The 16,876-nt window shown below is 37.2% G+C and overlaps 1 protein-coding gene across 1 annotated transcript; it reads right to left on the bottom strand.

Moving 5' to 3' along the window:
- Window positions 1-357: 357 nt before the first annotated feature.
- LOC308678728 (olfactory receptor 14A16-like) lies at window positions 358-15,939 on the bottom strand (the record flags this gene model as incomplete). Its single annotated transcript, XM_081345962.1, has 2 exons — window positions 358-978; window positions 15,646-15,939. 2 exons carry the CDS (start codon window positions 15,937-15,939, stop codon window positions 358-360), a joined length of 915 nt encoding a protein of 304 aa, XP_081202088.1.
- Window positions 15,940-16,876: the final 937 nt, after the last annotated feature.

The raw sequence follows: 16,876 nt of genomic DNA, 5'->3' as shown, positions 1-16,876 counted from the left end.
TTAAGGAAAAAGGATTATAGAGACCTTCATAATGTTGCAAAGAATAAAGATTTAACATGTCATATTATGGGCCACCATTAAAGGGGAAACCAGGGGAAACCATTCTATACCCTGATCATCACTTCAGTTTCTGGCAAGCCACAGCTGTCCAACATTCACATTTAGCATCTGTGAACTGTATTAGCTCTAATGAGGGATGCAAAATTCTACTATTCTTCTGGTTTGTGAGGTTGGATTTATCTCTATTTCAGCTATGTCTCCCTTTCTAACTTATTCCCTTCTACAGAGAAGTGAAAGAAAAGAGAATGTAAAATGTGGTGAATAGAATATATATAAAAAATCATTAAAATATTTTTTTCATAATCTCCAAAGTTTAGAAAGAACAAATCTGATATTCTTATTTCTCATGCTATACATGATTGGATTGAACAGAGGTGGAATAATGGAATACATAAGAGTCAATCCAAAATTTAAGTAAGATGGGGTGTCAGACGTAGGTCTCAGATTGGCAAAACATCCAGTTAAAAAAAACATAAACACCACTGTAAGGTGGGGGATACATGTAGATAAGGCTTTTTGCCTTCCTTGTTCAGAAGGGATTCTTAGCACTGCCTTGAAAATCATGGCATAAGATACAATAATAAAAGTACAACAGCCTAGTGCTGCTGCAGCACTAATGACAAGAACTCCAATTTCAAGTAGATTGAAGCCAGTGCAGGTTAATTTTAGCAAGTGTGGAATTTCACAGAAGAATTGGTTGACAATATTGGAACAGAAAGGAATGGAAAAAGTGCCAGTGGTATGCAACGTTCCATAGAGAAGACCTGCAAACCAAACCAGAATCATCATTTCAGTGCAGGCTTTCCCATTCATCATCATCTCATAGTGCAGTGGATGGCAAATGGCAACATACCGATCATATGCCATGACTGTCAGGAGGGATAAATTAGAACCCAGAAAGGACACAAAGAGAAAAACCTGAATGATACAGCCAAAGTAAGAGATGTGCCTGTTGTTCATGAGGGAATTTATCATGGATTTGGGGACAATGACAGAAACAGACCCTACATCTTGCAGAGCTAAATTCATCAGAAAGAAGTACATGGGTCTGTGCAGTTGCTGATCAAAAGTTATAGCAGCAATAATGAGAAGATTTGCTGTTGTAATTGCCAGGTATATCACAAAGAAGAAGAAGGAATGTAGCAACTGCATTTGCCGAGTAGTTGAGAATTCCAGGAGCAAAAAGTAAGGCATTGTAGTTTGGTTATCCATCTTTCGTTTATCACAAAAGCTGCATATCATAACTGCAAGGAAGCAGAGGAAGAAGCAGTTAGATAAAATTTTGGGAAGTGAGAGTTTGAAATATTTTGAGAACAAAAAACAAAATGAAAAGTAAAGCACGGATGAATAAATGTAGAATTAGATCATGGTGAGGGGAAAAACTGTGCTAAAGATTAAAGGAAAAAAAACAGAAAACGCTTAAACCTCACATTTTTCCTTCTTTCGTCTTTCCAGTTCTATCAATTCTTATGCTGATCAACAGAATTACCTAGGATTCATAAAACCCTGCTGAAGTCCATTTTCAACCATGAAATATTTGGAACAGTCACAATCTCTCACCACTTGTAAAGAATTGTGATAGTGTTGGAAAATTGGAGGATGTGCTTTGTATGGTGCCCTATGTTTCTAGATGAAAGACAATGTAAATCTAGCAAAACAATACAAAAATAAATTGCTGTATCCTTTACTCAAAAATCCTGAGAGCAAAACTTATATATTTGCAAATGTGTCTGTGTGTATTTGTTTACTTACGTAAATGCATAAATGAAACAACAAGAAAACATTTAGAAATGTTACCCTCTATTTCCTTCATCCATTCCAGAGAGTTTTGTTCATGCTAATTAGTGATTTCTTCAACCATTCAATTAATTTTATTTCAAAATTCATTTACATGCATAGAGGTTTGATCTAATTTTTTGCAAATTATAACTGAAAAATTACCATTAATATCTACATTGAAATTTCTCCAAATTAGATACTGACTGATATTTACATTTAAATACACTAAGGTCATATTTTGTAAAAATTGTCTTTAAAAAACCATGTCTCTTCCAAAAGAATCTAGCTTCCTATTCCATTATATCAGAACACTACCTTATGCAATCGTTTTATTTAATTCTCTTCACAGAAGCCTGAGTTATAACAAATCAGATATATTTCAATAAACACCAATTTACTCTAGAAAAGAGGAAAATGCCTTTTCTGTTGTTTTCAATTGTAAATGACTTACTATTTATCTCCATAGATTGAGTTTTCTATTATATGCTTTCAAGAGAATTAAATAAATTAAATATTAAATAAACACTTTTCCCATAATTTTCATGTACTGAAATAACTATCTGCACTTACTTCACTGTTCCTACTCTGAATGTATATTAATATTTGTTTTGTTTCTCTCAAGAGTCTTGTAAAATAACATCAAAACAAAATCCATTTCTGAGTGTTTATTAGCATAATTGACTATTAGCAAAACTATAGCCTAATAACAAGACATTACATAATAATGTCTCAGAATGTTGATAAGAGAATTGGGACTGCAATCATATCAGCAATGCAAACTGTGAGAGGTGAAACTTGTATCAAATGAGAAGATCTCCCTGAAACAAGTTGCATCACTTGGGATACTACCTCTGACTTTTAAATAATCCCACTCTCTATTCTTCATGCCAGGGCTGGAGGAAGACTTTGAACTGGGCTAGGTAAGAACACAACATTAGTGCAAGGGTGGAAAATTAAGCCTTTCTGCAAATTAAAAAGGGGAAAGGCAAAAAAGAAGTATCACTAAACCCATAGAAACCTAATGGAATGCCGATAGAATAAAGTGCACAATAAAACCATACAAACCATATTTGTAGTGGGAGTGCAAATGAACAAAATGATAGTTCATTATTGTATACCAAGAAACACCCCCTTTGTAGGGTGCATTTGGATGCCTGAGAAAACTGCAAATACAAACCTAACCAATGCTCATAGATTGAGATATAATGTAAGCGCATAGAGGCCTATAAAATATTTAGAATAAGCAGTGCTTTTTTTGTAAAAGAAAAAGGTGGTGGAACTCACATGTCATACAACCCGCCTTGCAAGGTTTCATCCAAAAAAGGTGCCGGAACTCCGTTCTGAGCGTTCTATGAGAAAAAAAAGCCCTGAGAATAAGTAATAAAGTAAATCCATAGAAATCAATAAGAAAATACCCAGAAGAAATATAGCAAATAAGATTAGGAAAAGAGTCATATGGATACATGTTTTAAAGAAGAAGTGTGCATGTCTTCAATTTTATTGGGAAATAATCTGTTTCCTGTAATAAATTGTTCCCTGCAGCTAGGTAATAGTAAATTACCTGCAGGAAATTTCTGCAGCTGTACCACTTCCCCATGTGGCAAAACATAAAGGAATAGATTTCAATTGTTTTCATATATCAGCATCTTTCACTCAAGTGAAGAATATTTGCAATGATTACAAATTTAAGCCTAAAACCTTTTTAAAATATATCCAAAAAATACAATAATGATAAAATTCCTAGTGGCAGACTGTAGGATGACCAACCCTTATTCTGGCAGTTTCACAGCTTTGACTGCAATGAAGAGGGGGAAAATTGGAAATTGAAGAAAAATCTGAACATCCCATTCAGGAAGGCAGAGCATCTATAAGGAGGTATAGGAGACATACACACTACTAAACAGATGAGAAAAAAGGCAGCAGTTTCCATATGTAGAGGCAAGGGTAGTCATATTGTCAAAGCATTATAGCAGAATTGTAATCAAGTGCCAGCTGTGCTATACATGCCCTAAAGTCTCACATTTAATGAAGAAAAATCTGAACATCCCATTTGGGAAGGCAGAGCATCTATAAGGAGGTATAGGAGACCTAGGTAAAGGAAAAGGTTCCCCCGCACACACGTGCTAGTCATTTCTGACTCTAGGGGCCGGTGCTCATCTCCGTTTCAAAGCCGGAGAGCCAGCGCTTGTCTGAGGACATCTCCATGGTCATGTGGCCGGCATGACTAGACGCCAAAGGCGCACGGAACACTGTTATCTTCCCACTGTAGTGGTCCCTATTTTTCTACTTGCATTTTTACGTGCTTTCGAACTGCTAGGTGAGCAGAAGCTGGGATGAGTAACAGGCGCTCACTCTGCTACGTGGCACTCGGGATTTGACCCACCAAACTGCCGACCTTCTGATCGACAAGCTCAGTGTCCTAACCCACTAAGCCACCGCGTCCCTTTTATAGGAGACATACACACTACTAAACAGATGAGAAAAAAGGCAGCAGTGTCCATATGTAGAGGCAAGGGTAGCCATATTGTCAAAGCATTATAGCAGAATTGTAATTCAAGTGCCAGCTGTGCTATACATGCCCTAAAGTCTCACATTTATATGTGAAAGCAATATGGAAAACAGCCTTTCATGGCATTTGAAGTCTCCTTTAATAGGTTGGCTAAATTTTGTCTCCTAAACTCTTGATGATCTCAAGATGGTTTCAGCTCCTTAGTTCTTATTGGTTCTGGTCAACCTGATTTCTTTGTTAATATTTGCCTTTCTTTTGGCAAAAACAAACAACTTCCATACAAATCTCTCAGTAGACAATTCCAGACTTTTTGTTTAAGGTATTAATTCAGTAATTGAATTGATTCTGGTTTTATGAATGTGAAAAGTTGAGTCATTATTTTAGGTAAAGGTAAAGGTAAAGGTTCCCCCGCACATGCGTGCTAGTCGTTTCCGACTCTAGGGGCCGGTGCTCATCTCCGTTTCAAAGCCGAAGAGCCAGCGCTTGTCCGAGGACGTCTCCGTGGTCATGTGGCCGGCATGACTAGACACCAAAGGCGCACGGAACGCTGTTACCTTCCCACCGTAGTGGTCCCTATTTGTCTACTTGCATTTTTACGTGCTTTCGAACTGCTAGGTGGGCAGAAGCTGGGACGAGTAACAGGCGCTCACTCTGTTACGCGGCACTCGGGATTTGACCCGCCAAACTGCCGACCTTCCGATCGACAAGTTCAGCATCCTAACCCACTGAGCCACCGCGGATTATTTATTATCGTGGATTATTTATTATCATTATTTTGGGATACTCCAAATGATGTTAAATCTCTAGCATCTTCAAGAAGCATGGCTTATAAAAGAGTGTACTGAGGAGCTAAACCTGCATCTTAGCTACGATGCCCTTTGCAGCCATTTACTCTTCTTCAGATGAATTGAGCAAAGAGAGAAGAACAAAATCCTTTTTTGAGAGAAAAAAGAAAAAGCCTCACTGGAAAAAATGGTTTAAAACGCCACATTCTAGATAGGGTATAGTTAATCTTTTTATTTCTCATATTATAGAGGATTGGATTGAAGAGTGATGGAATACTGGAATTTTGGATATATAATGCTAAATCTGAATAAGTTGAGATACCAGAGAGAGGACTTAGATATGCAAGCAAACCAGTTTACAGAAATATGTACTGTAAGGAAGGGAACACAAAGGGAGAAGGCCTTCGGCCTTCCTTCCATAGAAAGGATTCTTCTTAGTGTTTTGAGATTTATCACTTAAGATATGATATAAAGCAGTCTAATCCTGCAATACCAGCTGAAACAACTCCAATTTCAACCAGCTGAGTCTAAAGCAGGATATTTTTAGTAACTGGAATTTCACACAAACAAACAAACTTGGTTAAAATCATTGGAACAGAAAGGGATTCAGAAAGTGCTGCTGGTAAGCAACATTCCATGGCAAAGACTGGTGATCCAAACTGGTATCATGATTTCAGTACTGGATTTCCAACTGATTAATATCTCAAATTATAGAGGCTTCCGGGTGGCAAGGCTTCGCCGCAGGCAGCCATTCTGGCTGTCAGCCCCGTCGTCTCCGTGGAGCCGCCGAAAACAGCACCGATCAGCTCTTTTGACGGCTCGGAAGCCTGCTCCTTGGGAGAAGAGGAGGGGGTGAGCCCTCAGGTAGGGGTAGAGCTCTCTGGGGCCGCTAGAGCTAAAATTCTGGCGGCTGAAGGATTGAGCCCCCCCAAAGCCTGAGCTTGCTCCCGACTGCGGGGCGCCTCTGCTCCGGGTTTTTGGAGCAGAGCAGGGCATCAGCAACCATCCCTGCCAGCAAGAGAGAACTTTAGAGAACTTGGATGCAGGCAGAGCGATACAGGAGAATCAGGTGAAAGTGAATTTATGATCTTTAACTCGGTGGATTTTGTGGAGTTTGATGAAAGTGAAAGTGCGTAGCAGGCAATAGTGGGTAAAAATGGCTGCCAAATCTTCAAAAGTCCCTAGAAGTACGGGGGCTTCTCCAGTGCAGCAATCTTCATTACAAGCTTTAATGCCCCCCCCTCTGCACCTGCACCTGCACCTGTACCAACTTTTACAGTTAAAGACTTGCAGGATGTTTTGCAAGAGGCTATGAAAAAGCAATCTCAACAATTAGTTGAACGTATGGATGAGAAGCTTACAGAACTTATGGATGAGAAGTTAACAGAAATAAGGGCAGACATCTTACTTGCATTTCAAGGCATGGCTGTATGCATAGAACGCTTGGACGAGAGAGTGGAAGATCTCAGCCAAAATAATATCAGATTAGATGCAAAAATGACAGAGACTGAAAATGTGGTGGATAAAATTGACGATGATTTGACCTTGGTACAGTACCACGAGATGGAGTTCGCTGTGAGGCTTAAAAGAGGATCCTAAAGAAAATTTGAAAAAAATAGTTTCCGAGGCTTTGGAAGGTGTTTTGGGGCGACCAGCAGACACAATTATGGAGGACATAGACAAAATTTTCCGTGGTAACTCGTGGATTGCAAGACAAAGGAAATTACCCAGAGATGTGGTGGTTTATTTTACAAAGAGAGTAATAAGAAATGAAGTTATTCAAGCCTTTTACAATAATAAATTTGCAATTGCTGAACAAGAAGTTTTGATTTTAAAAGAGATCCCTCCAAGAATCCTAAGGAGAAGGAAGGAATTTGCCTTTTTGGCACAAGAATTAAGACGACGTGATATTAAGTTTAGATGGGAGATACCAGTGGGTATGGTGGTGATGCATGAAGGCACGAGACATCGTCTTATTACAGTGCTGCAGGCACGTGATTTTTATAGTAATGTTTTAAAAGCAGTCCCCATACCACTTTTGGAATCTACAAACAAGAATGGTCAGGGAGAGTCTCAATCACGTAGTGAGAATTTACAAGGTGCTGAAGGAACAATGCAGATGAAAGAGAAAGCTACAGGAGTGGATCAAATTTCAGTATCATCGGAGGAGGTTAGAGATCAGAGAATGACACGTGCTGCTTCGAGACGAATGAGACGAGAGCAAGAACAAGAACAGCAGAAAGTCATGATGGCACCTCCAAAACTTACTTATAGTGAAGCTGTGGGAGGAGCGTGACCTAAGAGAGTGCAGGTGATTTTGGAAGAAGCGCTCCAAAAGCTTCAGGTCGCGAAAGATGGCGACAAAGTTTCTAACCTGGAATGTTAATGGCTTAAATTCACCACAGAAGAGAAAGAAAGTTTTTCAATATTTAAAACAATTTAAGAATGATGTTATTTGTTTACAAGAAACACATATTAGAGTTATGGACCAAAAGTATTTGTTAAACTCAAGACTGGGTACACAATTTATTGCTTCCGCAATGGATAAGAAAAATGGAGTGGTTGTTTATGTTAAGAATACCTTGACAGCGGCGTTAATTGAAGCAGATAAACAAGGAAGATATGTTATAATTGAACTGTTAATAGAAGGCAAGAAAACGCTTTTGGTTGGATTATATGCCCCTAATCAACAACAAGCAGACTTTTATAGTTTATTACACAGCAAGATTACTCAGTGGGATTATAAATCTTGTATTTTTATGGGGGACTGGAATGGCGTTTTGGATGTACAAATGGACAAAGGTTTTTTTTAAAAAAGTACTCCAAGTCATGCTAAACTGCCTAAATCTTTTTTTGAAATGAAGGATGATTTGGAACTGTGAGATATTTGGAGAGAAAAAAATTTGCAAGAAAAGGATTATACTTTTTTTCTGATAGACATCAATCTTTTTCTAGGATTGACTTTATATTAATTACTAATGATTTCTTTTCTAGGATTAAGAAGATTAAGATTTGTCCAAGAACTATGTCTGATCATAGTCCAGTCTGGTTAGAGATAGAAAAAGATAATAGGGATAGGCGCTCCTCGCGCTTAAATGAGAATTTGTTTAGAAATCAGGAAAATGTGGAAGAGTGTAAAAAACAGATGAAGGATTTTTTTAAAATTAATATGCATAAAGGTACTTCTATTGAAATGGTTTGGGATGCTAGTAAAGCTTATATGAGAGGTGTATTAATATATTTGAACAACAAATATAGACGCAATTTGGAATTTAGGAGGAAAGAATTAGAGAATGAAATTAGGGAAAAAGAAAAGGCTTTAATTTTGAATCCATCGAATGTGAAGACTAAAGAGGTAATTAATTTATTAAGGGGACAGTTTGACAAGTTGATGGCTGATCAAGTGGCAACTAACTTACGGTATGTTAGACATAATATTTTTTGCAATGCTAATAAACCAGGTAGATGGTTAGCTTATTTGTTAAGGAAGAAGCAAAGGGTTTCTAATATAGATAGAATAGAACATAAGGGCAAGGTAGTGTACCAGCAGAGCCTTATCAAAAAGACTTTTGTTGATTTTTATTCTAAGTTGTACGCTAGAGATAAGATTAGCGAGGCAGATATTGATGATTATTTGATGGAAGCTAATATTCCTGTTCTCACACAAGAACAAAAGGAAGAGATGAACCAATTGATAACTGAGGAAGAAATTTTTTCAGCAATTAAACAATTGAAAGTGGGTAAAGCGCCAGGTACGGATGGATTGACTGCTGTGTATTATAAAAATTTACAGTTAGAGATGGCAAAGCCATTAAGGGAATTGTTTCAGACAATTCAAATGGGAGGAGGGGTGCCTCCATCTTGGAAAACTGCTTTTATTTCTTTGATTCCGAAGGAAGACCAGGATGTCACCCAAGCAAAAAATTATAGGCCAATATCACTTTTGAACACGGACTACAAGATATTTGCTAAGGTTTTAGCTAACAGATTAATGAGGGTATTGCAACAAGTAATTCATGGTGATCAAACTGGGTTTATAAGTGGTAGACAAATGAAGAACAATGTGAGGCATATAGTTAATTTGTTGGAATTTTTGGAAAGAAACAATCAGATCCCTGCAGCGTTGATCTTCTTGGATGCTGAAAAAGCCTTTGACCAATTGGATTGGCAATTCTTGTTGAAAGTATTAGATAAAATGAAATTTGGGGATACATTTTTACAACCAATTAGAGCATTATATCAAAAGCAAACAGCCCGCATAATAGTTAATAATAGTTTGACGGAAGTATGTAACATTGAAAAGGGCACAAAGCAGGGGTGCCCATTGTCACCCTTATTATTTGTTTTAACATTGGAGATATTATTGATTAAAATACGGGGTTTGGACAAAATTAAGGGAATTCAAATTAGAGATCAGGATTATAGATTGAGGGCGTTTGCAGACAATCTGGTTGTTACAGTGACTCAGCCTGAAGACTCAGTTGTAGAACTGATGGAGATAATAATGCAATATGAGAAAGTTTCTGGATTTAAGGTTAACATACAAAAAACTAAAATGTTGTCTAAGAATATGACAGTATCACGAAAGGCTGATTTAGAAGAGCTAACGGGATTTGAAATAGTTAAAAGGGTTAAATATTTGGGGATATATTTGTCACCCTCAAATGTAAAGCTATATAAAAATAATTATGAAAAGTTATGGGGAAAAGTTCAAAAAGAATTGGATAGCTGGAAAAAAACTACAATTATCTTTACTGGGAAGAATTGCAGCTGTGAAAATGAATGTTTTGCCAAAATTTTTATTTTTATTTCAAATGATACCTATACTTAAAAAGGATTCAAACTTGGAGGAATGGCAGAAAGGTATTAATAAATTTGTTTGGGCAGGGAAAAGGCCACGAGTTAAATTTAAGATTATACAGGATACACGTGAAAGAGGTGGTCTTAAAATGCCTAATTTTAAACTATATTATGAAGCTGCTGCTTTGTCAGCGATAAGTGATTGGTTTAATTTAACACAAGTGAGATTATTAAATCTTGAAGGCCATGATTTGTTATTTGGTTGGCATGCATATTTATTGTATGATAAGAAGGTGGATAATGTGTTTAAGGTACATATTTCAAGGCATGCTCTGTTGCGAGTTTGGAAAAAGTATAGACACAAGTTGAATTATAAGATACCTATATGGGCAATACCGAAACACGCAATAGAAAATATAAGTGTTGGGTTTAAACATGATGTGACTACATATAAGGAAATTTTAAGTTTGGAAAGGAATGTATGGCAATTAAAGCCATATAATATTTTAAGAGAAGAAAAAATTGTACAAACTTGGTTTCAGTATGGGTAATTACAGGCCAGTGGAAGGAGGACTAGAAAATTGGTTTTTCAACGATTGATGAAAATTTGGTAAAGCAAATTAGAGATCAAGGTCAAGCACATATTAAAAGGATATATCTTGCATTGATAGAAATTGATTCAGAGACAGAACTTGTTAAAGACTGTATGATAAAGTGGGCTCAGAATTTTCAAGAAGTCATTACAATGGATACTTGGGAAAAGATTTGGGTGAGAAATGTAAAGTTTACCCAGGCTCAGAACTTAAGAGAGAACTTTTATAAAATGTTTTATAGGTGGCATTTAGATCCTAAAAAATTAGCAAGTATGTATCCGAACTGCCAGCCCAAATGTTGGAGGTGTGGCGGCGAAGATGCAACGTATTTTCATATATGGTGGACCTGTAAAAAGGTTAAAGCTTTTTGGATTAAAATTTGGTGGAACATGCAAAAGATATTTAAAAAAAGGATAAAGTTTTGTCCGCAATTGTTTTTACTGGGCATTATTACTGATACTACTGTTGTGGACACTAAGCTGATGTTGAACTTAATTACGGCAGCGAGACTTTTAGTAGCGCAATATTGGAAGAAGGAAGAACTGCCGACTATAGAAGAATGGACTTTAAAAGTTTCCAACCTGGCGGAAATGGCAAAGATCTCAGCGTATTTGAAAGACCAGTCACAACAGAGATATATTGTGGAGTGGAGAAGATGGATTGATTATATCCAGAATAAATATGGGACTAAAAAGTTTCATTTAGCATTTGAATAAGTATTGATGTGATATTTAAATTGCTTGTAGTTAGTTTATAAGAGTTAAAGTGTGATAGATTTAGTATTTTATTGTTGTTTGCATAAGGTAGACTATGATTGTTTGTATATTTATACCCTGTATTGAGCTCTGGGAAGTCAGGGAGGGGGGAGGGGGAGGGGAGGGAGGTGTTGGGGAGGGTTGAGGAGAGGGGAGGGGGTTGGGAGGGGTTTTTTCTTTTTAAAAAATGTATTGTAAAACTTTTCAATAAAAAAAATAAATATCTCAAATTATACTGGGTTTCATATGACAACATGCCAATCATATGCCATGACTGTCAGGAAGTGTAGTGGTAATGCAGAAGACCATGGTATTTTAAGGAGTCTAGTGACATGTTTTGATTTCTCTGTCATATTTTAAAAAGTATAAAACTTTCTAACCCATTCTGAGCTAGCTTTTTGGTAGCTTTTTACTCTTGCATGCTGAATAAATAACTCTGTGTGTGTGTGTGTGTATCTGTGTGTGTCTCTCTCTCTTTGTGTGTAGGGGGTAAATCTTGCAATAATTGTGTAGCTTTTTTCATCTCTGAATTTCTCAGACTTTCAATTCTCATCCCAGATTCATGTGCCACCTGTGTGTGTGTGTGTCTGTGTCTGTGTCTGTGTCTGTGTCTGTGTCTCTCTCTTTGTGTGTAGGGGTAAATCTTGCAATAATTGTGTAGCTTTTTTCATCTCCAAATTTCTCAGACTTTCAATTCTCATCCCAGATTCATGTGCCACCTGTCTTGGCACATGATGTCTTGTAGTCTCATGACCCTAGAAAGAGAAATATGAAGTCAGGTTTTAATAAAAACCCTAATACTGCTCTTCAAGCTGGGTTCTTCTGCAGAGAACCTACTATAGGGTAATATAGAAATTGCCCACACTTGCTTTATTTCTGCTGCTGTTATTAAGGAACTCCTGATAGCTTATAAGAAGCAGTTCCCCAATGTTTCTGGCTTTGCAAACCAGCAGGGGCAGGAGTGGGGATGCTTCTGCATGAGTGACTGGCAAACGTGCATGCACATGTGCAGTTCCATTTGCATGAGCGGTATGCACGTGCTCCTGCCACTTACTTAAATGGAGTGCACATGGTTTCACCCCTTGCTCATGAGTGAGGATGCACACCAACCATTTCTTAAAACTTCTCATGGCCCGCTAGTGGGCCATGGCCCCCAGGTTAGGGAACCCTGTTATATGCTTTTTCATGAAGGTAAATATGTGTGTCCCAGGATGATGTTGCATAATCTAATCCAAGTCAATCATCAAGACCAAAGGTTTATTCTTCCAAGCTTTCAAGCTTATGCTGAAGCTCATCATAAGTAAATTCTCTCTCTAGAATACATGCATTGGGCTGTTGTAGTATCTATATGGTTCCTGGAAGTGGGTAGCCTTAAGTTGTTAACTGGGGTCGATGGCTGGCTAAGGAGACAAGGGCAAGGTGACATAAGGGAAAAAACAACTAACAACTTAATAGTCTGCCATGAAAACCAGGAATCCTATAAAGCTACACAAAACTAGGAATCCTATAAATATAATGCATGGAACAGCCCAGCGCACCTGTTCTGGAGAGAGAAAAGTTCATTGAAGACAGGCTCCATCATGAGCCCAAATGTTTGAAAGAATAAACCTTTGGTGCCAGTGACCAACTCAGATTGGATTCTTTGTGCTTTTTATTTTATACTTTTAAATCAGTTTACATGCATTATTAATAAAAGTTAACATCTCTTTATTCATCTCCTTATTCCCTATAGATCTGTATCCAAAAGAAACAATTGTCTGGTAATCGGACCACAATTTCAAAATTGGAAAAAGTTTGCCTTCATACATCAAAATGAATGCATAAAAATCTAGTATAGAAGTAACACTGCCAAGTACCTTTCTGCTGAAACTTCTTTTTAAAGATAAATATGAAAAAATAATGGTGATTTGGAAGTTATTACTTACATACACAACTTGCTAAATCATATTGTTTCATGATTTTGGTATTAGTATGATATTGTTGATCTAGTTAATATCTTTTATAATTGTGATTTATGGCTTAGTTTGCTTTGACATTGCAGCAAATTGTGGATTATTCAATAATAAAACCACTACTCACCATTTAGTGTGATATATGACACTGTCTGTGCTAATAAAATATCCCAGTCTGGTTAGGTCTTTCAAGAATTAAACAGTCCAGTAAATGCATGAGGAAAAGTGTTCATTAACAGATTTGCAGAAATCAAATACCTGCTTTATCTTTATGCTTCATAGACTGTTGACATCTTTCATCAAATTAAGGGCTCAGATGGACATCTCCAGATAGAACTGGAATTAGAAATACTCTTAAAGAAATAGGGGCTCATTCCTTTTTGCCACATAAGATATGAATAAGAGGTTCATGGTTTAGAAACAACCATCTACAAAAAAAATCTCTAAAGGTTGAAAGAGTTTATTGAGCAAAACAGAGAAAAATAATCACTTTAACAGTAAAGTATAATATAGACAAGAAATATCCACAGAGGAAGCAATAAAACAAGACTGCAGAATTCAATAGGTAAAGGTAAAGGTTTCCCTGCACATGTGTGCTAGTCATTTCCAACTCTAGGAGCCAGTGCTCATCTCCGTTTCAAAGCCGAAGAGCCAGCACTTGTCTGAGGACGTCTCCGTGGCCATGTGGCCGGCATGACTAGACGCCAAAGGCGCACGGAACGCTGTTACCTTCCCACCGGAGTGGTCCCTATTTTTCTACTTGCATTTTTATGTGCTTTCGGACTGCTAGGTTGGCAGAAGCTGGGATGAGTAACAGGTGCTCACTCTGTTACATGGCACTCGGGATTCGACCCACCAAACTGCCAACCGTCTGATCGACAAGCTCAGCATCCTAACCCACTGAGCCACTGCGTCCCTACAAAATTCAATAGAGGATTATAAATATAGGACAAAATTTCCTATCCCGATAGCTGAAAGCCCCATACTCTCATCCAAGAAGTTACTGATGTTGCTTGGAGCTTCAAAAAGTATATGGCTCTTTTCCAAGTGCAATTATGCTGAGCCCCAAATTACATTGTGAATCTTTCATTTGTATACATTTTTAAAAGTATTATGTGGGTGGTTGAAGAGATATTATAAAACAGTAAGATGATTTTTTTCCCTTCTCCAGATATTAGATTAGGGAACACGTGTTATCTCTTTCAATTTGTATCAAGTTCTAAGAGTTTTGAAAGCTTTTATTAAAATTGTGCGTTATCCTAATTTAATTTCTTGCTTCTTCCATTCTTGTAGTTATCAAAAGGTTATGTGAGACAGTATCAGTTCACATATCTTTTCTACCGTGCCAGGTATCCTATCTTGCCAAAGCACTTGTAAGGGAAAGAAATAATAGTCTGAGTTAAAGGATGTGAAAATTGATTTGATTGAGGTTAAGACAGGCTAGAAAACAGGAGTCAGGAATTTCTACTGAGCCTAAGAAATGTAACCAAGTGGGTGACTTTAGGCCTCTCTCTCACACTCAGCAAGGTAGGAAGCAGTGGTAACACATTCTGAAAATGTTGTCAAAACAGAGCTGTCAAACATCCAGATTTACTATCTATAAAGTGCATTTACAATAAATAGGGATGCAGGAAGATTGGTGAGCAACATCTGGAGCTCTAGTATTCTCCTGTTTTGAGGTTGGATTGGCCTCCATCTCAACTATCCCTTTCTACCATATTCCTTTATTCAAAAAAGGCCAGGAAAATGCATGACTGTGATGGGCAGAATAAAAGCATTAAAATATTTTTTTCCAGAACCTCCACAACTGAGAAAGAACATATTTTATATTCTGATTTCTCATGCTATAGATGATTGGATTGAACAGGGGTGGGAGAAGAGAATAGAGAATAGTTGACCCAAAATCTAAGTCAGATGAACTGTTAGAGGGAGGTCTTAGATAGGCAAAGCATGCACTTAATACAAACACTGACACTACTATAAGGTGGGGAATACAAGTGGATAAAGCTTTTTGTCTTCCTTGTTCAGAAGGGATTCTCAACACTGTCTTGAAGATAACTGCATAAGATATGAAAATAAAAGTAAAACAGCCCAGTGCACCAATGATGTTGACCACAACAATTCCAACCTCAACTAGATTGAATCCAGAACAGGATAGTTTTATCAAATGTGGAATTTCACAAAAAATTGGTTGACAACATTAGAACAAAAAAGTATTGAAAAAGTGCCAATTGTATGTAGGATTCCACAGAGAAGACCTGAAACCCACACTAGAATGATTATTTCAGTGCAGGCTTTCCAATTCATCACCATCTCATAGTGCAGTGGGTGGCAAATGGCAACATACCGATCATATGCCATGACCGTCAGGAGGGATACATCAGAGGCTTCAAAGGATAGAAAGAAAAAGACTTGAGCAACACAACCAAAGTAAGAGATGCGTCTAGTGTCCATGAGAGAATTCATCATGGATTTGGGGACAGTGACTGAAACAATACCCAAATCCTGCAGAGCCAAATTCATTAGAAAGAAGTACATGGGGCTATGAAGTCGATGGTCAAAAGCTACTGCACAGATGATGAGAAGATTTGCTGTTACAGTTGCCATATATAACACAAAGAAGAAAAAGAAATGCAAAAGCTGCAGATGACGATTTTTTGATAATTCCAGGAGCAGAAAATAAGGCACTGCAGTTTGATTATCCATGCTGGCATAACTGCAAGAAAACAGAGGAGGGAGATAAAAGTAAATAAATTTTTGGAAGTAATATTTTGATGTGTAATAAGAATAGAAAACATAAAGAAAGATAAAGGATGGAAAGAATGAATAGAGGATCACAACATGGTAAACATAGATGAGGTATGGGGATATTAGAGCATGCTTGTCAATTTCTATCTGTCTGTACACCAACCACCAGCTTCACATTTTTTGTTTGTTTGTTTCCTCCTTTCAGGTCTGTTACTTCATTTAGCATTCCTCTGAGTAGAACGTTCCATGCCATTTTCACCAATGCAAGATTGCTGGAAATAATTTGACCCACCATAATGTCTAACCCCACAAACAAGATAGTGTTGGGAAATTAGAGAATGTTTAATGGTGCTTCGTCCTTGTAGAAGAAAAGCAAAGTAAATCTAGCCAATAAATATACAAATATTGTAATTTGCTGAATTGTTTTACAGGGAAATATTGAGAGCCAAAATTTCTTTGTGGCTTTGTGTGTGTGTGTGTGTGTGTGTGTGTGTGTGTGTGTGTGTGTGTTAGAGAGAGAGAGAGAGAGAGAGAGAGACAGAGACAGAGACAGAGACAGAGACAGAGACACAGATTTTTCTCAATTTCTACAGCAGCTGTTAGGCTAAAAAAACAGCATAAAAGCCCTTAAATTAATACATAAATACTTGATTCTTAAATATGTATTTAATGATATGTTATTAAATAAAGATAGAATTTTACTTATAACCTAACCGCTCTTTTTATATTCACTTTATGGTATTATACATAATTATCTCACTGTAAAATATATTTAATCAAAAGAAATAAAAGTTTGGTAGAATGAATTAATAAATCCCCTTGTCAAATAATGAAAAGGAAAGTGATACCTTAATTTGAAAATGCAGTCTCCTATCCAGTACAAACCAATATTACC

The sequence above is a fragment of the Vipera berus genome, assembly GCF_964194415.1.
Source record: "Vipera berus genome assembly, chromosome: Z".
Lineage (NCBI taxonomy): Eukaryota > Metazoa > Chordata > Lepidosauria > Squamata > Viperidae > Vipera > Vipera berus.
This window is presented reverse-complemented; position numbering and strand designations above follow the sequence as displayed.